At 40.5% G+C, this 20,814-nt stretch overlaps 1 protein-coding gene across 1 annotated transcript; it reads right to left on the reverse strand.

Moving 5' to 3' along the window:
* Positions 1-881: 881 nt before the first annotated feature.
* On the reverse strand, positions 882-15,268 carry c1qtnf6b (C1q and TNF related 6b). Its single transcript, XM_053331916.1, has 3 exons — positions 15,231-15,268; positions 8,462-8,654; positions 882-1,430 (listed from the first exon to the last, which is right to left on the reverse strand). The coding sequence occupies exons 2-3, from the start codon at positions 8,640-8,642 to the stop codon at positions 883-885; spliced, it is 729 nt and encodes a 242-aa protein (XP_053187891.1). The 5' UTR covers positions 8,643-8,654; positions 15,231-15,268; the 3' UTR covers position 882.
* Between the last annotated feature and the right edge of the window lie 5,546 nt (positions 15,269-20,814).

Consider the following 20,814-nt stretch of genomic DNA (forward strand, 5'->3'; position numbering starts at 1 on the left):
AAAACCACTTCCCCCAGGTCAGTAAAACAGGAAAGGACATCATTCTCACTTCTACATTCATGTGGGACCAATAAGAACAGCCTCACATCAAACTTGTAACACGCAGGGCTACGCTGTAAGGGGTGTGGGCATGGTTTCAAATTTCCTGCAGTATTTGAATGTATCGCTGTGTGGCACTATTATATAAAGGTGGTGGAAGACGTTTGAACAATGGGGCGACTCAAAGCTTCAGCAAATAAAACTGAAACTATCTGCATGGCTCAGGAGTCAGTGGAAGAATGTGTTTTTGCAATTTATGGGAACTAACCCTTTAAAGCCAAGTGTTCTTCTGAAAGGCACAATGGAAACATTTGTTAAAGATAGCAGTCTGTCTGAACACATTTTAATCTGACAGAAACTCTATGCATGATACGAACTGTCACAGCACAGACATATAAAGTGATTGCACAGATTTACGATTCCTGATAAGTGATTTAACTTGTGTCTTTACACAAAGTCCCTGAAAGGAGTAATCCAAGAGGGAAAACTAGCACAGCACAGAAGTAGGACAGATGATTTAACTTTGTACAAAAGTTTTTTTTTTTTTAGTGCAAAGGAAGTAATTTGACATTCTTTCCTAATTATGTGCTGTGCTACCTTTCACTATATTACTGTTGCTTTTGGTTTTTAAGATTTATATTTTTAGGGAAGTCCTCATTTAAGAAAGCACAGTATGTTCCTCTCTTGGATTAAATGAATAATTAATAAGCACCAAAACTTGTAATGTCATGTATTAGTTCCTCCTCTCTTGGCATAAAGCAGTATCCACGGCAACAAAAAAAAAGAGCAAATAATCCAACTCAGAGATTCTGCCACTCTTCTCAATCCTCCTTCTGCCTGTTCTCACTGGACGCTGGGTGCCACCAGGTATCCGTTGAAGGTGATGTAAACATCCACGTCGTCGCTGTAAATGGCGTTCTCCCTCTCCCTCTTGTAGAGTCGGACCCAGACCTCGTCATTGAGAGCCAGATCCATCATGACGCTCTGACTCTGCATTATGGACCTCTCGCTTGGCTGCGCGTACAGGATCACCTGCTCCTTGTCGTTGTGCATCAGGTGGAGGTAGGTCTCCTTAAAGTTCCAGGTGTGGATGTTGACGTTGAAGAAGTAGATCCCCGGCACGTAGCAGTAGAACTTTCCCTTGAACATATTGAAGTGCTCGTGGATGTTGACGAACACTGTGTCGAACACCAGCGCCTGGTAGTAGTCCACGCTGTGCAGGGCCTTGCGGCGCCCCACTGAGAAGGAAGAGTGAGGGATCTTGCAGGCGTCTCCAGGAGCTCCCGCCTGACCTTTGCTGCCTTTAGGGCCCATGGGTCCCCGATGCCCCTGGGATCCCTCCAGACCTTGTTTGCCAGGTGTACCTTTATCCCCTCTGTCTCCTTTATCACCTGCAGGGATGAAAGTGAAGCCAGGTTAGCGGCGCAGACAGAAACATTGGCTTGATCTGAAGTTCATGTTTTATTTAACTTGGGCGTATAAAAGGAGATTTAAATAGTTTCGCACTGTGTTTTTTTTTTCAAGGTCCAGACTACGTGACTGGCCAAAATGGCTGCAACTCTCAAATATTTGACATCATGAAGAACATCACAGATTTACAGAGGCGATCTTGTCATTTAGTCAAGTGAAGCTCTCGCATAGAAAACCAATGAAAGCCTTTATCCAGATTTTTAGCGTAGAACAAATCGTTTTTTTCATTGACAGAATAACATTAAGTTTTTTTGTCTTTTATGATGGTTACAAATCAAGAATTGGCAGCAACAACCGACACTCCAAATCCTGCTTATAAATCCAGACTCGTACTTAACGTAATTTTGAGCTCCTCTTGGACAATAACACAAGATGTTGTAAAAGAAGTGTGTAAGGAGGGTCTGCTGAAAAATGTGAGCTATGTTCAAGTGCTAGGAGTTTTAAAATCGGAGTCATTTAAATAATCTATTACCTTTATTGACCTCAACTGCTGTAATAATAATGATGTACTTTATTTCTTCTAAAGCCTTCAGGGAAGATTATGTAATACCAAGATGTGGAGAGAGAGAGAGAAAAAAAACATTTTAAAAAGAGATAAAAGGTTAGTTTTGAAAGTTAGATATCTCCCTGACTGAAAAAAGGGCAACAAACTTTATACGGGAGAATTATAGTCTGGTTTAAAATTATACACTTTAGGTGTCAAAACAACAATTTCATAAAGATAATAAGCTGAGTTCAACCAACTGGAACGCTATAAGACATGTAATTAAGATAAAAACACATTATTTAACTCATCTAACCACTCGGTGACCTCTTGTGCCCCGTGCTGTATTATCTGCATTCATATTGTCTCTCCGCTCATTTTTTCAGGTGTTTCCATACTGTACATTTTCTTTCTGCATTCTTCTCCACATGTGCTATTGATTGAGGCATATTTTTGAACTTTGGACAGAGCCAAGCTAGCGGTTTCTCTCCGCTTTCAGGCTTTTAGTCTTCACGCAAAGCAGAAATGATCAACTCCCAGCTCCAGCTCCAGAAATAAAAAGTGGTATGGTGTCTCTCATCTAACACTTGCCAAAAAGTGAATAAGTGTATATCTCAAAATGCTCAAAAGTATTTCTCTTTTTTTTAGCCCCCATTTACAGTTTATATGCTGCTCCTGCGGTGTGTGGCAGTTTGCAGCCAAAACAGCTCGACGTCTCTGGATTTTAAAATCATATGCGACCTGACGGCAATCTGTGAAAATGATTAATGAGCTTCTGTCACCACTCCTGACCGAAATGTCTCTGGTTGAGTGAACATTTTCAGTGTCGCTGTTGTTGCCAGTGCTTTGCTATGAAATGCAGTGACAACGCTTATAGGCCTTTATAAACTTCATCATCCATATCACTACGAAGCAGCTGTAGAAAAAAAAAAAGAAGACCTGAGAGCTAAGCAAGCAAACAGCCCTTTAACAACAAATAGAGGCAAATAAACTGAGAAGTAAACCAGCCTTTTGAAAGTGATGCATTCAAAGTTAGTGACAGATTTAGTGACTTTCAGTTGAGTCATTACATAACATCTTTAACCCACATCTGGGTCAATTAAAACAGAAGCTATGCAGCCGACAGACTTGACTTCTGTAAAACTCTAGCCATGTTGTCTCCAGGATGTTGTTTTGACTACATCTCCTCAGGCAGGTCCTAATGTGGTCATGAAATAAACACCTCTGGGCTGGTAAAGCCACAGAGGAGGAAGCCACAGCTCTGGCCTCGCTGTCTGCCCACAGCGTGACCACTTCCTGCAGACCTGAGGTAAACATCAGTGATCCTCTCTTCAGATCCACAATGATCTGTCCAGCTGTGACCAGTGTCCATACAAAGAGCCTTAAGGACTGTTACAGCAGTTTCCACAAGCAGCAGCTTAGCAGCGCCTCTTTGATGCCCATATATGGGACTGAAATGCCAACTTTAGATCCAGCACTGTGTTTAGTATTTCTCAGTATGAGAAACTGCACGAGAACAACAACCACCTTCATGCAGTGTACATTTGAAATAAATAAAACATATTTTCAGGTTCAACCGTTTATCATACATGCCTAACTTCCTCTAAAGGGGCTGATTATTCATTATATTATTCAAAATACCCAAATATGCTCCATGGCTGCACCTGCACATTTGCATATTGAGACAGTGAAACTGGTAAATCTATTTCATCCATCATTGATTCTACTCTGGATTAAAAACTGATCATCTACCATGTGGCATCACCTTGTCTTTATTGGATCTGTTATCTGCATTGACAAGAAAAAGACAAATATGCTGGCAAACAACAAAATGGTTTCACATATACAAGCTACATTAATAATAGTTGTAAATATGTTAAAGTGCTAAAGGTTTTTGGACTAAAACATGACATTCGAAGTTCATATTTGTGTACAAACAGAACAAAAGGGGAAAGCAGGAAGATGAGAAACATCTGCCAAGTTTAAATCACTATCTTGGATCTCTCTTTTTAAAAATGACAAAACATCATCATAATGACTGAAGCAATTTGTGTTGCAGTAATACAACAAACAAAATATTCTTTTGCCAAAAGCTTCTGAAAATATATCTGTCTCCTCTGATTCTATAAAACAAATGAACACAAACTTACAAACTGGACTGGTATACCCTTAAGACATGAAACTACATCTGTGAAACAGCAAGGATTCTGGACCAGAGACTAATGAGCATCGGAAACAAATAACAAGAGCCGTTTGTGAACAAAAGACCAAAAACAGACACAGACCTCAAATAGTAAGAGTCATTAATCCAAAGTGAAAGAAGGGCTGGAGTGAGATTAAGACCATCCTCATGGCCCAATTGTTGAAAAATGGGCGCTAAAGTGCCCTCTTGGGCGCCAAAACGTGTGCTAAGGTGCCCTCTTGGGAGCCAAAACACGTGCTAAGGTGCCCTTTTGGGAGCCAGAACGCGTGCTAAGGTGCCCTCTTCAGTGGCGAAAACGTGCAGTATGTGCCCTTTTTTTCTTTTTGCCCCTGCCCTTCAAAAAGTCTGTGCACACCACTGACATAGACAGTGATAATAACCATCTCCCTGCTATACAGTACATGACCATTTGACTCAAGTCTTGGGATGATGCCTGAGCCAGTTTCATTTGTTATGAGAGACCAGGAGGTAGAGTTAACACAACATAAAAAACTTTGAATACACACTGACATCTTATATCAATGCTTCGAGACCTCCCTCGTTGCACAGCTGCAGTTGAGCGATCTGTTCCATTGCTTCGTTTGACTCAACAATTTAGGATAAAATGCAGCTTCAAGGGTTGAAAACTCTCAGAAATGTATCTGTTTTATCCTATTTTGGTCTGAAACAAAGACCCCTTTTTTCTTCCTTCCTTCCTTCCTCCCTTCCTTCCTCCTTTCCTCCATCCATACTCCTTTCTTTCCTTCCTTCCTTCCATCCTCCTTTCCTTCCTCCCTTCCTTCTCTCCTAAATTCCTTCCTCTTTTCATCCTTACCCTTTCCTTCCTTCCTTCCTTCCTTCCTTCCTTCTGTCCTCCTTCCTCCTTTCCTTCCTTCCTTCCTCTTTTCCTCATTAATCCTTTTCTTCCTTCCTCCCTTCCTTCCTTCTGTCCCTTGACCTGAGGACAACAGGAGGGTTAAAATACTAAAGGACCTTCAAAAATATAACTGCAAGAGTTCCTAGGGCATATTTTACATTTGCTTGATCCCTCACTGGCTTCCCACCAATGAAAATCCAACCTGAAAGTCAAACAATGATGATTTTGACAAACTGTGAATAAAATAATATAATTTTGAACTGAGTTTTGTTGTGCTGGCTGCAAACATCTCGGTCCATATGTGTCTCTACATTGTGTCAATCACCATCATCAAGTATCATTTTCTATGATACCGCAGAGTCCAGTTAGTTAGTTTGTGGCCAAGTGGAAAGATCTGCTTCAGTCACGGAGAGTTTTTAGGTTATGAATTGAGTCCAAGAACTCAAAATTGGGCTTCAGTCCCTCTGATGGAAAAGTTCCTAAATTCCTCTGTGGTAAAAAAAAAAAAAAAAAAAAGGGCATGAATTACCTAAAAGTATGTGCATGCATTGTGTTTGGATATGTGTGTGTGTGTCCAAGAGAGAGAGAGAGAGAGAGAGAGAGAGAGAGAGAGAGAGAGAAAAGAAGAAATTTTTTCCATTTCTCGGTTCAGCAGTTGGAATGGTTTAGGGGTTGATTGCAGGTCAGAACAGACTTGGAAAATCCAGCTATCAAAGAGCCAGAAGATAAAACAGCTGAGTGATGACACACTGTTTGGACCGCTCGCCTCAAGTTGGCCACCGAGACTAGAAGATCAAATACATACTGTATGTTCTCAGAAAACCTCCTCCAGCTGTGATTGTTTGGTTCTTGGATATAAAATCCTTGTAATCTTAATCTCTTTCTCTCATCACTTTTTTTTCTAATGCTATCTCTATTTCACCGGAGCTTCAACACACACTTGCATACAAATAAAGTCACACACACACACACACACACACACTCTCTCCTTCTCCTCACTGATGGACCGAGCAGTAACTGATATAAGCTGTCACAAACAGTTGGTCTTGGCTCAGAGTGCGCTAATAGGTCTAATACCAGATGGAAAGTGGCTATGGACTGTAATCATGCAATGAGTAATAATAATAATCACAGGAAAGAAATGTGTTATTTGAGGCAAAACCAAAAGTATGAAAAATAAATCCCATCTATTGCTATAAACCAAACCAATCAGTATTCATACGCTTGAACAACCAGCTTCAGGTTTGCTGTTATTAGTTTGCGATTCCTTGATTTAACACAAATTTATTTAGAAATCCACATCAAATGAGCAGAACATCAAATCAAATATTTAAGATAGTAAAACTAGCTCTTAAAGAAGACATATTATGCACATTTCCAGGTCTTTATTTAGATCTGGGACTCTGCTGAGAATATCTTTACATGATTTCCAGTTTTAAAAACCTACTAATTATCGTATACTGGCTCTTTATGAAGCCCCTCAGTGCAGCCTCTGTCTAAAATAGGCTGTTTAATCTCCTGTCTCTTAAGAAAGAAAGTCTCCCCTCCTAATGAGCCCACTCTCTTTTAATTAGCTTTCAGAAGCTGCACCTCGTCCAAAGAAACACTAATAGTTGGCTTGTTGCCAGGGAACAACCTTAGCAACAACATCTACCAACAGACAGCTGTTTGTGGGCATCTATGAACTATCTGATGTTATCACGAGGAGGAAGTAGAGGTGAGATTTCAAATGAGGCGTTCAGGGCAGGCTGAAGCCCTGGGAGAGAGCATTTTTACATATGTTCACCTCACATTGTGGAACTTTTACTCGAAGCTTGATAAGCACAGTTTCAGGAGCGGGAACACACACCAATTACACCCCTTCCGGCTCCTATATAAACAGACCAAACATCTTCCCCCTCGTTCACTCTAGCATTCGAGTCCCCCCCCCGCCCTCTCTTCTGTTCTTTTCTCCTCTCTCACAGGTTCCTGGGGGTTCGTCACTGCCCGGGCGCTGCGGCGGATCCTTTATCCGGCCTCCCCACACCGCATCAAGAATCACCGTACCAAGAATACACAATTCATTCAAATTCCGTCAATAAATCTGTTAAAACGTATCTCGTTGGTGATGTGTTCCTTGCTCGTGATTACGTATATATAGCAGTATCTGACATCTGCCACCATAACAATACAAAAAATAAGTAATCTTTAACATAGAGCCTCGATATTACGTAGAGGCCACCTGACAACCCTTTAAATCCCAGTTTATATCATACTTTAAATGTTATTCTAAAGCAAATCTATATTGATCATACTACTGCTGAGTCATTGACACCACACACACAATCTATGGGACCCCAGGACTAGATTAGTAACCCAGCCATGGTCCTCGTACATCATGTTCCTGTCAGTATTGGTATTCTTTCTCTATTTGGGTCTGTTTGTGTAAACTGCAGTTTGGCACCTTTTCTCTTCATATTATCTTCTTTCATACACTGAACCTGCCTGTCATTCGCTCTGTTGAAATTCATCCATGTCTACTTCAGGAAACAGTTTCAGGTCAGATCCAAATATATGAACCCTTGAAGACCTCTACATCCACCTCTACTACCCATTTTTTTTTACTACTTCCCTTCATCTATGTTGAGTTGACACAGATGAGGTGATATGAAATTCATATTGTTTCACAAACTACAAACAAATTGAAGGTGAAGGTGATGTTTGTTGTTTTTTAAGTCAATTTTTCTATTGAATGAATTTAAATTAGAATTCGCCAACTAAAAATAAAAGCTATTCCCCATGACTGCTTCAATTTATTCACTTCATGGCTTACAAAAAATCAGATATTCAGTTGATACACATTTCCATGACAGACACTGTCAAAATCTATAAAAGTTGCTCATACTTGGCAGTCGGGTTCTGTCTGATGAATAGAGGTTGATTTTTTTAAAGTGGTTGCAGGTTGTTTCTATCGGTGTAGTGGCTTATTTCCTTTTCAAAGACAGATGCGCTTTTGACTTTGTCTCATTCCTACTTAACCGTGAACGCATGGTTGCACTTGAGCAGCACTCTTCCACTGATTAAATAGTAACCTTGCCAGACACACAAACCATCTGGGGAAAGCAGAATTTGGTGATATGATTAAGAGAAAATAGCTTGAATAAGAGAGATAGTGACACGAATATTCAAAGAGGTATTGTTTTCAGTGAATGAACATGTAACCTTTTCAGACATACAAACCATTGATAAAGGTTGGCTTTCCATTTTCTTCTGTATTCTGCCAGAATCAGAGGATAAAAGTAGAAAAACCAAAAAAAAACTGACCACTTTCCAAACAGACAGGATGTACATCTTAACTTAAGTGGTTCTCCTTAAGGTTGCAGTCAGTAACACTCAGTATCTGACAGAAGCTAATCAACGGCTCTGGTACCTTTGAGGATGGTCATGTTGATAACAGTACGGACTTCTGGCATCTGGTATTGGGCCGAGGCTGCAGGAGGCTCAGAGTGATCGCAGCACCGTCTGCATATTCTGGAAGGAGGTCTGGAGGGGGAGGGGACGCAGCAAATCAGGGGGAGGAGTAAAAGCAGCCTCAAGCACACCGCCAACATGGCTGTCACAACCTACGGATAGAAGAAAAAGAGAAGTTAAAAAGTTTAAGAGTTTTAAAGTTTGTATGGGAATTCTTATTATTCATCTTCTCTGATACAAATGAGTAACTATGTCATATGATTAGGTGTATGTGTGTGTCTTAATCTGCTGACCATGACCCCATTTCTCTTTTGACTGTTCCTTCTTTCCTTCATTCTTTCCTTCCTTCCTCCCTGTTTCTTGAATTTTTCCTTCGTTCTTCCCTTCCTTCCCTCTTTCTTTGCTCCCTCCTCCTTCCATATTTCTTTCCTCACTTCCTTCCATCCATCCATCCTTCCTTGCTTCCTTCTTTTCCCTCCACTTTTCCTTCCTCCCTCCCTCCTTACTCCTTTCTTTCTTTCCTTCCTTCCTTCCTTCCTTCCTCCCTTCCGTCTCTCCTTACTTCCTTCCTCTTTTAGTCCCTCCCTCCTTACTCTTCTTATTATTCATCTTCTCTGACACAAATGAGCAACTATGTCATATGATTAGGTTTATATGTGTGTCATAATCTGCTGACCATGACACCACTTATGTTACATGAAATGCTGATTGAGTGAACATCATGTATGTTATAATCTACTGACTAACCATTGTCCTGATTGTACACACATTATGACTATTGTGCTTACATTGTTCTGATGGTAGAACAACGTCATCCTTTCTGTGATAATGTATTGTATGTAATCTGACTATTTCCTCTGCTCTTGGCTCGCTCATGCCATCTCACACTTGAGACAGCAAGGAGTCCGTCTGCAGACGACTGAATAAACTAGAGAAAGACAACGAACGACTTTGTGCTTCTTGATAATAAATATTCCCAGAACAAGTTTCTCAAGAAAAAACTATTTGGTGTTGTATTTTCAGTTCAAGCACCGATGATATCACAGCAAATCAAAATGTTTCCATGGTAATTTCATAGTTTAACATTCATAATAATCATCTTTTTTGCTGGTTGCAACTCAGAATTGAAAAAAAAAACTAATTTTAGATTCCTCATTTTTTTGTGCAACAGGAAAAACATGGCAGGAATTCACTATAAAACATATTGAAGGTACCAGTTTCTCTAATGACAGCTTTTCTAAACAGAATAGAAACCAACGCAGGCAGGATATGTTGTGGTTTTGAATAACAGGTGCAGTGGAGGTCATGGAAATGTCTCTAAAGTGATTAGCTAGTGATCAATGTGCCCATCTTCAACCAATTATGGGATGTCTTTTGAAATATTTCTACAATATAAATCAAAAGTGGGATACGCCAACTCACAAAAGGGGAAAAAGGGGAAGACATTACAACACTTCAATGTCAAGGAACTCTTTGAAAATGCAGGATTGACGTCAACTTGAGTTCTCATATGGGATCCAGAGGTTTGGGATGAAGGAAGATAAGCTCCGGAGAAAAAGTACAGATTTGAAGGTATGTGACCTCTAATGCACACACACGTAGGCACAGACAGACAGACAGACAGGCAGACGGACAGACACACACACACACACACACTCACACACACATAGACATACACAGACAAACACACATAGACATACAGACAGACAGACAGACAGACACACACACACACACACGTAGGCATATAGACAGACAGACACACACACACACACACACACACACACACGTAGGCATATAGACAGACAGACAGACACACACACACACACACACACACACACACACACACATAGGCATATAGACAGACACACACACAAACACACACTCACACACACATAGACATACACAGACAGACAGACAGACAGACACACACACACACACACACACACACACACACACAGACTTGATTGGATGTGAAAACATCAGCAGGGATTTGATATTCTCTGCATGAGTTTGGAGCGAGACCTGCTTTCACACATTTCCAAGGCCAACATGTGCTGCTTAACCTGTTACCCATGGCACACACACACACACACACACACACACACACACACACACACACACACACACACACACACACACACACACATACACACGCACACACCTATTGTGTCTTCTTGTTCCTTCTGAATATAATTATATGAGTTCATGATTTCTTTTTTTAACAACCCTGAAAGCTTTTAATTGTATTTAGCAACAATGAAACTTGGTTGAATGAAAGTTTGGCTACAGACGATGCTTTTTAGTCCATCATTGTGTGTCACATGACATAACATTTCATAACACAAAACATATGGTGCTCAGTTGATTCTCTGATCCAGAGAGCGTTATGGTAAACTGAGCGCACATGTTTCTAGTATGTAGAATCTGAGAAGGGGGGATGAAACTCTCCCAACTCTGGAAATGACTGAATCTTATAAGAACATGATGTGGCTTTAAAACCAACAGGTTCAAAAATAATTTAATATGTCTTAGTACTTGTTCAAGCATCATTTCAAAAGTAAATGTAAGTAAATTTGCAATATAAAATGTTGCATGTACAATTCTGATGTATTTAACCCTCCTGTCGTCCTCCCGGGTCAAATTGACCCCATCTCTCTTTTGACTGTTCCTTCTTTCCTTCCTTCTTCCCTGTTTCTTGAATTTTTCCTTCGTTCTTCCCTTCCTTCCCTCTTTCTTTGCTCCCTCCTCCTTCCATATTTCTTTCCTCGCTTCCTTCCATCCATCCATCCTTCCTTGCTTCCTTCCTTTCCCTCCTCTTTTCCTTCCTCCCTCCCTCCTTACTCCTTTCCTTCCTCCCTTCCTTCTCTCCTTCCTTCCTTCTTTCCTTCCTTTCCTTCTCTCCTTACTTCCTTCTTCTTACCTTCCTTCCTTCCTCTTTTCCTCCTTTCCTTCCATCCTTCCTCCTTACTCCCTTCCTTCCTTCCTTCTTTCCTTCCTTCGTTCCTCCCTTCTTTCCATCCTCCTTTCCTCCCTCCCTCCTTCCTCCCTTCCTTCCTTCCTTCCTTTCTTCCTTGCTTTCTTCCTTCCTTCCTCCTGTCCTTCCTTGACCTGAGGACAACAGGAGGGTTAATAACTGTATCGTTTGAGACAGAACCAAATGCAAACCAAAACTTCCAGCACACAACTTAAAAACACATTATTAAAAAAATCTCTGTAGTTATATTAGACAGTTATTTTAATACAATCATGAACAAAGACAACAACCAAATCTCATTATTCAAGCTGCATTATATTAATATATGCATATTTTTGTCCACATGGGGGCAGATGAACTCCAAGAAGATGACAGATTTTCACATATTACTGTATCATAAAGTTTTTTTATATATAACATTTGAGGAAACAGTTTCCTATTTAATGATCTAATAAAGAGGAACATCGGCATCACATTGACTTATAGTGAGATCTTCAAGCTTCTAGGTACGTCACTGTGTTCACCAGCTATTTTATTGCTTTGTCTGTCTGCAGTTTGGAGCCGGGCAGGTAGCATACTAGTTGCTTTATGAGAGCTTATTTTCTGAAAACAGCTGCAGGGTTGCTGTGGGAAACAAGTCTGATGAAAGTAGAATTTGAGGATAACCAAAACAACGAACTAAAAGTCAGCAGATAAATGAGCATGGCATCCTTCTACTGTCTTTTTTCCTCTTGCAGTACATCTCAGTTTCATTCTTTCTATCTATTCCTGCTTTCTTTATGTCCCACTCCTCTTTATTTTGTCATCCATCTTCATTATAATCCTCTGAAATTCAACAATTGTAGCAGTAATCCTCGGAAAAGATGGAGAGGAGAAAAACAAAAAATGTGAGAAAGATGAGAGTGAATAAGTAAAACAGGGGAGAGACACATGAGAGAGATAACAGAAAGATTCCCAGAGGGTTTTTTTTTTTATAGCGATGGATGAATTTTAACAGGATTTGAGATGATGGATGGGGCATGACTGTGAGAAAATGAAATGACTGGAGCTCTGCCTCAATATTTTTATGTGTCTGATAATAAAATATGATCAGAACAGCCATTATCTGAATATGCTTCAGTATCTCAGCCAGTCAGATGTCAGAGGGTACATTTGCACTCATTTCCGAATGTGTACAACTCTTTTTTCTTTTTTTTTTCAGGTTTGCAATGACTGTATCAACAAAATTGCTCAAATTCCTTTGGCATCAACTTTACAAACCATCAAAATAATGAGAGCTAATGGAACGTTTATGTAATTTAGGAAGAAGGCAAATATGGCATCTACAGTTTGGAAGTGTTCACAATAAAACAAGGAGAGTTTATTGCACTGGTGTGAATAACTATAACGTATTTTATTATTTTGGAAAGCTGTCGACGGTAGATTTACTGCAGTATTTGACACTACGGAGCTGAGACGCTGGAAGCCTTAAACCATCGAAACAAAACCTGCCACTTCTAGCAGCCTCTGATTTCCCCAGTGGAAGTTCATTTTTACAGTAGATCCTATATCACTTGAATGCAGCATATGAGTCTTGATGGGTGTACTGAGGTGAGAGGATGCAGCCAGCGATACAACTAAACAGTGCAGAGAAGCTATTACTTATTATACTAATTGAAATTTAATTGCATGACTTTATTCATTGCTCAACAGTAAAAGTGGGTACTGTTATTAACCCTCCGTCAAACTCTAACTGTAAGACTGTAAACGGGTCGACCCACGAGATGTTTAAGTAACAGATCGTTACTGGGATTACTGACTTGTGATGAAATTGCTGAATTTACAAATCTGAATCCCTAACACTACACTACACTACACCCTTGTTACTGGAAAAAAGGTGAAGACACTGTAAGGTGGAAAAAGTAAAAACAGCTGTCAGCTAAAATCATAAACCAATCAGCATCACCCATCCAAGCTATACTGCAAAAATATTGATGTAGGAATAAAGACTGCTACTGTATTTCTGGCCACCAATGGGTTAAAATGGAAGGAAATTGATTAAACTTATATATAGGTCACACTCATATACAGTAAGTATGAAATCTCCTGAACTGCCACACCTACTTTTTTTTTTTCTGGCACATACACCTTTATTAGCAGTAGACACACAGGAAATCATCAGGGGGGCGGGGTGGGGTGGGGGGGGGCGGTAGAGCAGTATAATCATGCAGGACTGCGGTATAATCAAGCATGAAGGTCCTACAGTAGATCTTGGCTTGTTTTGATTGACTGACTTTATTGTTCACTTTAGTGGAAATTTGTCTTTGACTTCTCCCAAAGTAAATGGTAAATGGACTGACTGCACTTATAGAGCAGTTTACTAGTCTGTTGACCACTCAAAGCTCTCTTACACTAAAAGTCACATTCACTCATACATTCATACATCATTGGCATCATTGGCCATTGGGCATTGGGAGCAAGTTGGGGTTAAGTATCTTGCTCAAGGACACGTCTACATGCAGACCGGAGGAACCAGGTATCAAACCGCTGATCTTCCGATTTGTGGATGACCTCTCTACCTCCTGAGTCACAGCCTTCCCCAGCTATAGGAATATACATACACTACGCATAGTGCAACACACCATTAAAAACATACAAAATATATAACATACAACAGTGTTAGTGTTAGCAGCAGGTGGTTATTGTCAAAAATATAGCTTAGGAGTGCAGAGGATATTTATAAAACCTGCAAAAAGAGCCTTGAAACGATGATCCTTATGACATATTTGACCCAAAGTTTATTTTTTATATCAGTGTATAATTCAAAGTGCTGACACAACATGATTTATTGACATCTGTTAATTCAACTGGGCCGGTTTGCTGTGCTCTGAAGTGCAATGACATAATCCATTAACCTACTGGTCAGTATAGTACTGATACTGTACTTCACAAACCATCACTGTCCATGCACATGCTCTTTGACTGAATGCATTTGTTGAATGTGGCTGATTGTGCAAAAGACACAAAAAAGGAAAAGAAAGCTACTGATCTGCCAATCAAACAAACTGCAAGCACACAAACAGAAAGCTTCAAACATACTTTGCACAATGCATAATGTGCAGCTGACTAACTTTCAGTTTCAAATCTCCTCACCACACATTCTGTCTGACAGAAACTATTTGAATCCATTACATCATAACCTGAGTTTTTACCTCCTCCTCTCCTCCCCCCAGAGACCACTGGGACCCCCTCAGAGCTGTGTGCACAATTATGATGACTACACACAGCTAATGAATTGAACACACACTGACTGACACTAGGCCAACCACAACACACATCCAACAGCCATAATGAATTCATTTGGGAAGCCACGTCTACAACGCCAGAGCATCAGTTTGGCATGCAGCTGCACTCCGGATAAATCACACACACACACACACACACACATACACACATGCACGCGTACATGCACGCACACATGCATGCAAACTCGGGCGCGAGAACGTGCACGGGGATGTTAATGGTAACTTTTTTTTTTTTTTTTTTTTTAAACTACTGCTGAGTTGGCTACTTTTGAGTAACTTTTTTAAATCCTGCACGTCTCTGCACGCACGCAAACGCGCCGCCGGGTATTTCTTCGCCTTCTTCTTCAACTTCTTCTTCTTCTTTTTTAAACTCAGGAGGATTATTTTTTGCAGAGTCGTGTCGGCCATGAAACAAATTGCCATAAAGTCATTGTCACATCATGTCTGTGTGTCTGGTCGCTTTTTCTTACCTGGTGGAGTTTCACTACAGCAGAGGAGGAAAAACGGAGTGCTGGTGTCAAGACTGAGAGGAGGAACTACTGAGGAGCAAGCTCTCTCACTCTTTCTCTCTCCCATATAGACACACACACACACACTCTCTTTCCCCCCTCCCTCTCTGTCCCTCTCTCTCTCCCTCCCCCCCTCTCTCTCTCTCTACACATACATGCATTGGGACACACACACACACACACACACACACACCTTTGCTCCCTCCTTCCCTCATCAAAGAACATCAAAAGTAAATCTTTCTCTCTCATACCCCAATTATGTCCCCTCATCTCCTGTGATCATCTCCTGTGTTCCCCCTCACCAAAAACTCCACATCCATCACTCTTACTTTAGGGAGTCTTGACTGCTCTCTCTCTCTCTCTCTCTCTCTCTCTCTCTCTCTCTCTCTCTCTCTCTCTCTCTCTCTCTCTCTATCCAGCAGTTAGAAAACAGAGAGCCAGAAAGTGTGGCATGAAGGGACCTAAACAGAAAATGTAGGTCGACTCTCCTTTTGTCTCTCCTCCGCCTGCATTTTACTTTACAGTGTCCATGACTCAGGTCCTGGACAGCAGCAACTCCTTTTCCTTTCATTTGTACCATGCTTTCCTATTGTGCATGCCAAAAATAACTTCATTATATCACCTCTCATAAACTCCCACTGTTGTTCTTAAATCACACTGTAGGAAATTCTTTTCTATTAAGCCTGTCATCTTTTCTCCGCTCTCAGCTGATTGGTTATCTCTGTATAAAAGCCTGCATTGTTGTGTCATGATTATTTACTAAAGCACAAAAATAATGTCCTTGTAGAGTAATAAAGATACAAGTGATCAAATGCAGATCACAAAACTCTCTTTGGTTTCTCTCACACCGAAATTCTGAAACACTTGCATTGTATCCAACAGATATGTACCCTGCATGAGTCCAGGGGGGGGGGGGAATCATTATTGGGTAAAGTGTAATAGATAAAATGACAGCTGTGATTGTGAATTCAATAACAGGCTCGTCTATATAAAGTGGGAGGGTCATGAAGCATGCATTTCCTGTAACAAATTGCATGTTTGTGGCCCTGTGGGATTGAACACAGTGGCGTATAGAAGTCTTTAAAGAGAGAGAGAGAGAGAGAGAGAGAGAGAGAGAGAGAGAGAGAGAGATATTGGGCATTTCTGTACTAGCATTATAGCCTCACCATTACCCAATCCATTGTATACCAGCAAGAAAATAATTATCTTTCCCTCCCTTTTGCCATTTCTTTTTCTGCCTAAAAATCACAAATATCTTGAAATGACTGTTTGTATTATCAGACTCCATTAGTGTTGGAAAAGTCCCACAAAGCTGTAGAATTAAGCAATTTTACATTAGTCATGTGTGTGTGGGTGTGGGGGGGGGGGGGGGGGGGGGGGGGGGTGAAGTGTGCAGTGAACTGGTGGTGCTAGAAGGAGTAGCCTGCATGCTCAATTGGTCAACAAAAGCCTGAAAACCATTTATGCACCTTCTGAGAAACTTTCATTACACTTAATGGTGCATCAACTTGGAACATGGTATCCAGTTTTCTTATTTACCTCCATGGCTTAATGCAACATTCTTTGTTATATCACCGTTATTGTAATTACAGGTTTCCAAATGGTTCATGCAACCGTCCAAGTTACAATTATGATTTGGAAACTTGTATCCGAAAGCTCTTGTATATCTGACTTTACGCTAAATATTATCCTGAAAACCAAACAAACATGAGTGCCTCACTTAATCTTAACATCATTATTCAGTAAAATTAGACTTAATGTCGATGGCCAGCATTTCTGTTCTCACACAACTAACTCTGTAATCACACGACCATAACATAACAGTGTTCTTTCCCATCAGTCCCATGTAATGTGAACCTGGCATATACACATTTTTTTTTAGATGAAGCAAACAGCGTCCTCTGGCAATCTCTGAGGGTTGTTGAAAGGCAATCTGGGAAATGCAGTAAGAACTACAGTTGAGATTTGGGTTGAGGGAGTCATCATCAGCATAAAGACATACAAAACCCCATCACCACAACAGCCATCATAAATATCTCCCGATGATATATCACTGTGTACAGTCAAATCAACTCAGAGGGGAAATATAGCAGACTGCTGTGATCTAAGCCAAACTGGAACAAAGTCACTTGCTCCTTTTTTAGTGGCTTTGGCCCGGAGCCCACTTGCACTTAGAGCTCTCATTGGTTGAAGCCCACATGCAAGGACGTCTGTGATCGTAATAACAGCTAATTATACAGCGAGCACACCCCGTGGTGCCTTTTAACCATCGTTTGGTATAGCTGCACTTTCCTAACTCGCTGTCTCAGTACATTTCTGCAGCGTGCTTTGAGTGCAGGTTCGCCAACCTGGAAGCACCAACTCCATCCACCCAACACAAGGAGGGACTGTGCTGAACATTGGCACTGCTGAGATTTCTATTTTAGTCTACTCTATAAATGACAGGAAGAAAACTATATTATTTTTGTCATACCAGTATATTTTTGGTTAATCTTGTTTCAGTGTGTCTCTATTCACATTTTGTCTCTGAAAATTTCTCATGATCTATCTTTACCCTACTCTCACAGCCCCCCCCCCCCCCTCCTCTCCCCTCTCTCTCCTGTGCCTGTTATCCATCACCCAGACTTTCCTTCTTTCACTCAGGGCCCTGGCTGTGTTCTGCTTGTTCTGTTTCCTGTTGGCCCGCTCAGCTTGGAGAGCACTCAGTCAACCAGATGCCACAGGGGTGAAAAGACAAAGTAGAGCAAGCACATGAAGAAGAGGAAAGAAATCTCTATCTGTGGTGTTGGAGCTGAATGTATTTCAATCCTAGTGAAGAGAAAAATGTCTTAACAGAGCTTGAAAGATGAGGAAAAACTTCAAAGAGACATTTATCTTACTGCTCCTCACTCCTTTTTAAAGTATTGGAGCAGGAAAAGCTGCACTTATTTACAATCTCTGTACATTAATATAGTATAATCAAATAAACTATGATATAAGCCCATATATTAACAATCCTATTACCAACCTTTTAGATTTAAGGGCCTATATTTATGCACCCTGTTTAAAGTGACACTGTATAATTGGAGTTTTGAGCGATATGTATTATTATAGTACGTGCCAAATATACTGGTGCAGGGAGGAGCTGCATGGATCCTTTGCCCACACGACACAATTTGATCTGATGAGATGACTTTTTGTTCTGGCTCCTATTTCCCTTGAGACTGTGGAGCTTTAATTGGAGTGCTTTTGATTTATTAATCATATTTGGCAGGTTTTTTTTGAGTGTGTGTGTGTTCAGGTTAGCTTATCTAAGAAATTGGCTAATTATGTTTTTTTTTTCTTTTCAGTTGGCATGTCTTTCAAATTTTGACCTGATCATCATGAATGATTCATCATTAAGGTACCATGAATTTCTTCGCTAATCCGCCAAGTACATGTCAAATTATTTAGTAAGTGCCGTTGGCGCTATAAAGTAATGGGATCACCAAAGTAATTAGATTTCATCACCTCCCATGGGGCCCCTAACTAATATATTTTCTTAAAAATAAATTAGAATATAATTATTAAAGTGATTAATTGGCAAACTTTCAAACAACCAGTGACTGCGTGCAAAGCAGTTGTTGCAAAGTCAGTTAAATCTCACTGGAAAAGTATTCATCTTTGTTTAGACATCTTTATTACGCCAGTATTGCTGAACACGCAAGTTCAAGAGTTTAAATTCTTGTTTGTGCCAGACTGGAAACTTGGGTGCAGAAAGGCATGAAACCTAAAACATACTCACCCAAACATAAGAAATCTTAAAATCAATCACAACGAATAAATGCATTTAGATACATCAAATGAGGAATGTGAAGTGCAGAAAGCATTCAAAAACAGCAGAGCATGACCTGGAGAGTCTTTCTGTCCAATTTATTCTCACGAGAGTTTTTGCACTATTTGTTTTAGCTTGTAGCCGCCAAACCTGTGATGTGAAGGGAGTGACTCAGGTTTTCCCCACAAGAGGTGAACAGCTAGACAATCTGGGCTCTGGCATTGCTTCTTTGCATACAAACACTCTTTTTATTAGGGCTGATTCATCTTCATAGTTACCAACATTCACACTTTACAGCCACAGTCCGCAGCTGGTGCTCTGAACAGCTGCACTGTTGGACTTCTGGTTCAGCAGCATTCACAGCATCAGCATTTGACAGGGAGAGACATTCATTACAGTGGACCATCTAGTGACAGAGAGTATCAGTTAGTGCTCCGGGTGATCATAAACCCAACAGGCAAACAGAGGATTGATATTTTGAGCGTAGTCGGGTACTTTATTATTGCCAGGCAACAGTGTTGGTGGTAATTGTTTGGTACAGCATGATAGCTCAGCTCCAGCGTAAAAGAAAGAAGAAAACAAGCAAACAGGGAACATAAACCATTAAAACAGCACACACACACAAAAAGGAAACACATCAATGTGAGAGTATTTATTGTAAATATACTCATCCTGCTGTCTTCCCGGATCTGGTTTGACTGCTTATAAAACATAAGATATAAATCATCACCCAATTCTGTGTTAGACCTTTTAAGCCAACTTCATTCCAGCTTCTTACCACCGTTTTTACTCATATTTTTGGTCAATTGGCCTTATTTAAATGAAATTACCGTAAATTCCAGACTATTGAGCGCACCTGAATATAAGCCGCACCAACTAAATTTAAAAAGAAAAAAAGTTTTGTAAATAAATAGGCCGCACTTGTCTATAAACTGCAGGTGAACCTTACCTCTGAAAGCTTTTGTCGTCTTTTTGCATTGAGTCAGTTCTTCACGCTGCCGTCTCCAACGTCTCACCATCGATTCATTGACGCCAAGCAGCTCTATTTCCTTCTTCGACAGCCGGATCAATTGCCTTTAACTTAAAAGCTGCATCATATGCATTTCTTCATGTGTTTTCCATGATGAGGGTGTGTGCATGATGCTCAAAATGACTGTTCAAAACACAATCAAACTAGCATCTTCCTCGGCACATTATCTCTTCCACCTGTCTGTCTCGCTCTTGCGCTTCCTGCTAGAGCACCCCCTGGAGGCCATTAGCCCGTATAGATTAGCCGCATCATTGTTTAGGCTGCAGGGTTCAAAGCATGCGAAAAAAGTAGCAGCTTATAGTCTGGAATTTACGGTATACCTCATCTGTGAGTTAATGCTTGTAGTCCTCCTGTATCAAAATTGACCTTAGGACAACAGGAGGGTCCATATTAACCAATACTATTTGATTCAAGAACAACGTCTTCCCTACAGTGGTCAGAACACCTCTTACTAGCCCCCCTTATGGTGACTTGAATGTACTTGATGCAGACTAAACTTGGTGCACTGGTTCATCAATCATTGTACTTTTAATGTGTTAGGCTGCTCAATATGCTGGAGAACTGAACTCTACATATCATATATCCCTCCTGTTGTACCTTCCAGAGGGGAGAAGCTGGAAGAGGTGGTTATTTTAGCTGGTGGAAAGTGTGCTTTATGTACTGTACAGTGAGCTGACTGAAGGAATGTCACAACCAATTATGTTGGAGGCTTTAGTGACAGT

The sequence above is a fragment of the Scomber japonicus genome, chromosome 2 (genome assembly GCF_027409825.1).
Source record: "Scomber japonicus isolate fScoJap1 chromosome 2, fScoJap1.pri, whole genome shotgun sequence".
In the NCBI taxonomy this organism is placed as follows: Eukaryota; Metazoa; Chordata; class Actinopteri; order Scombriformes; family Scombridae; genus Scomber; species Scomber japonicus.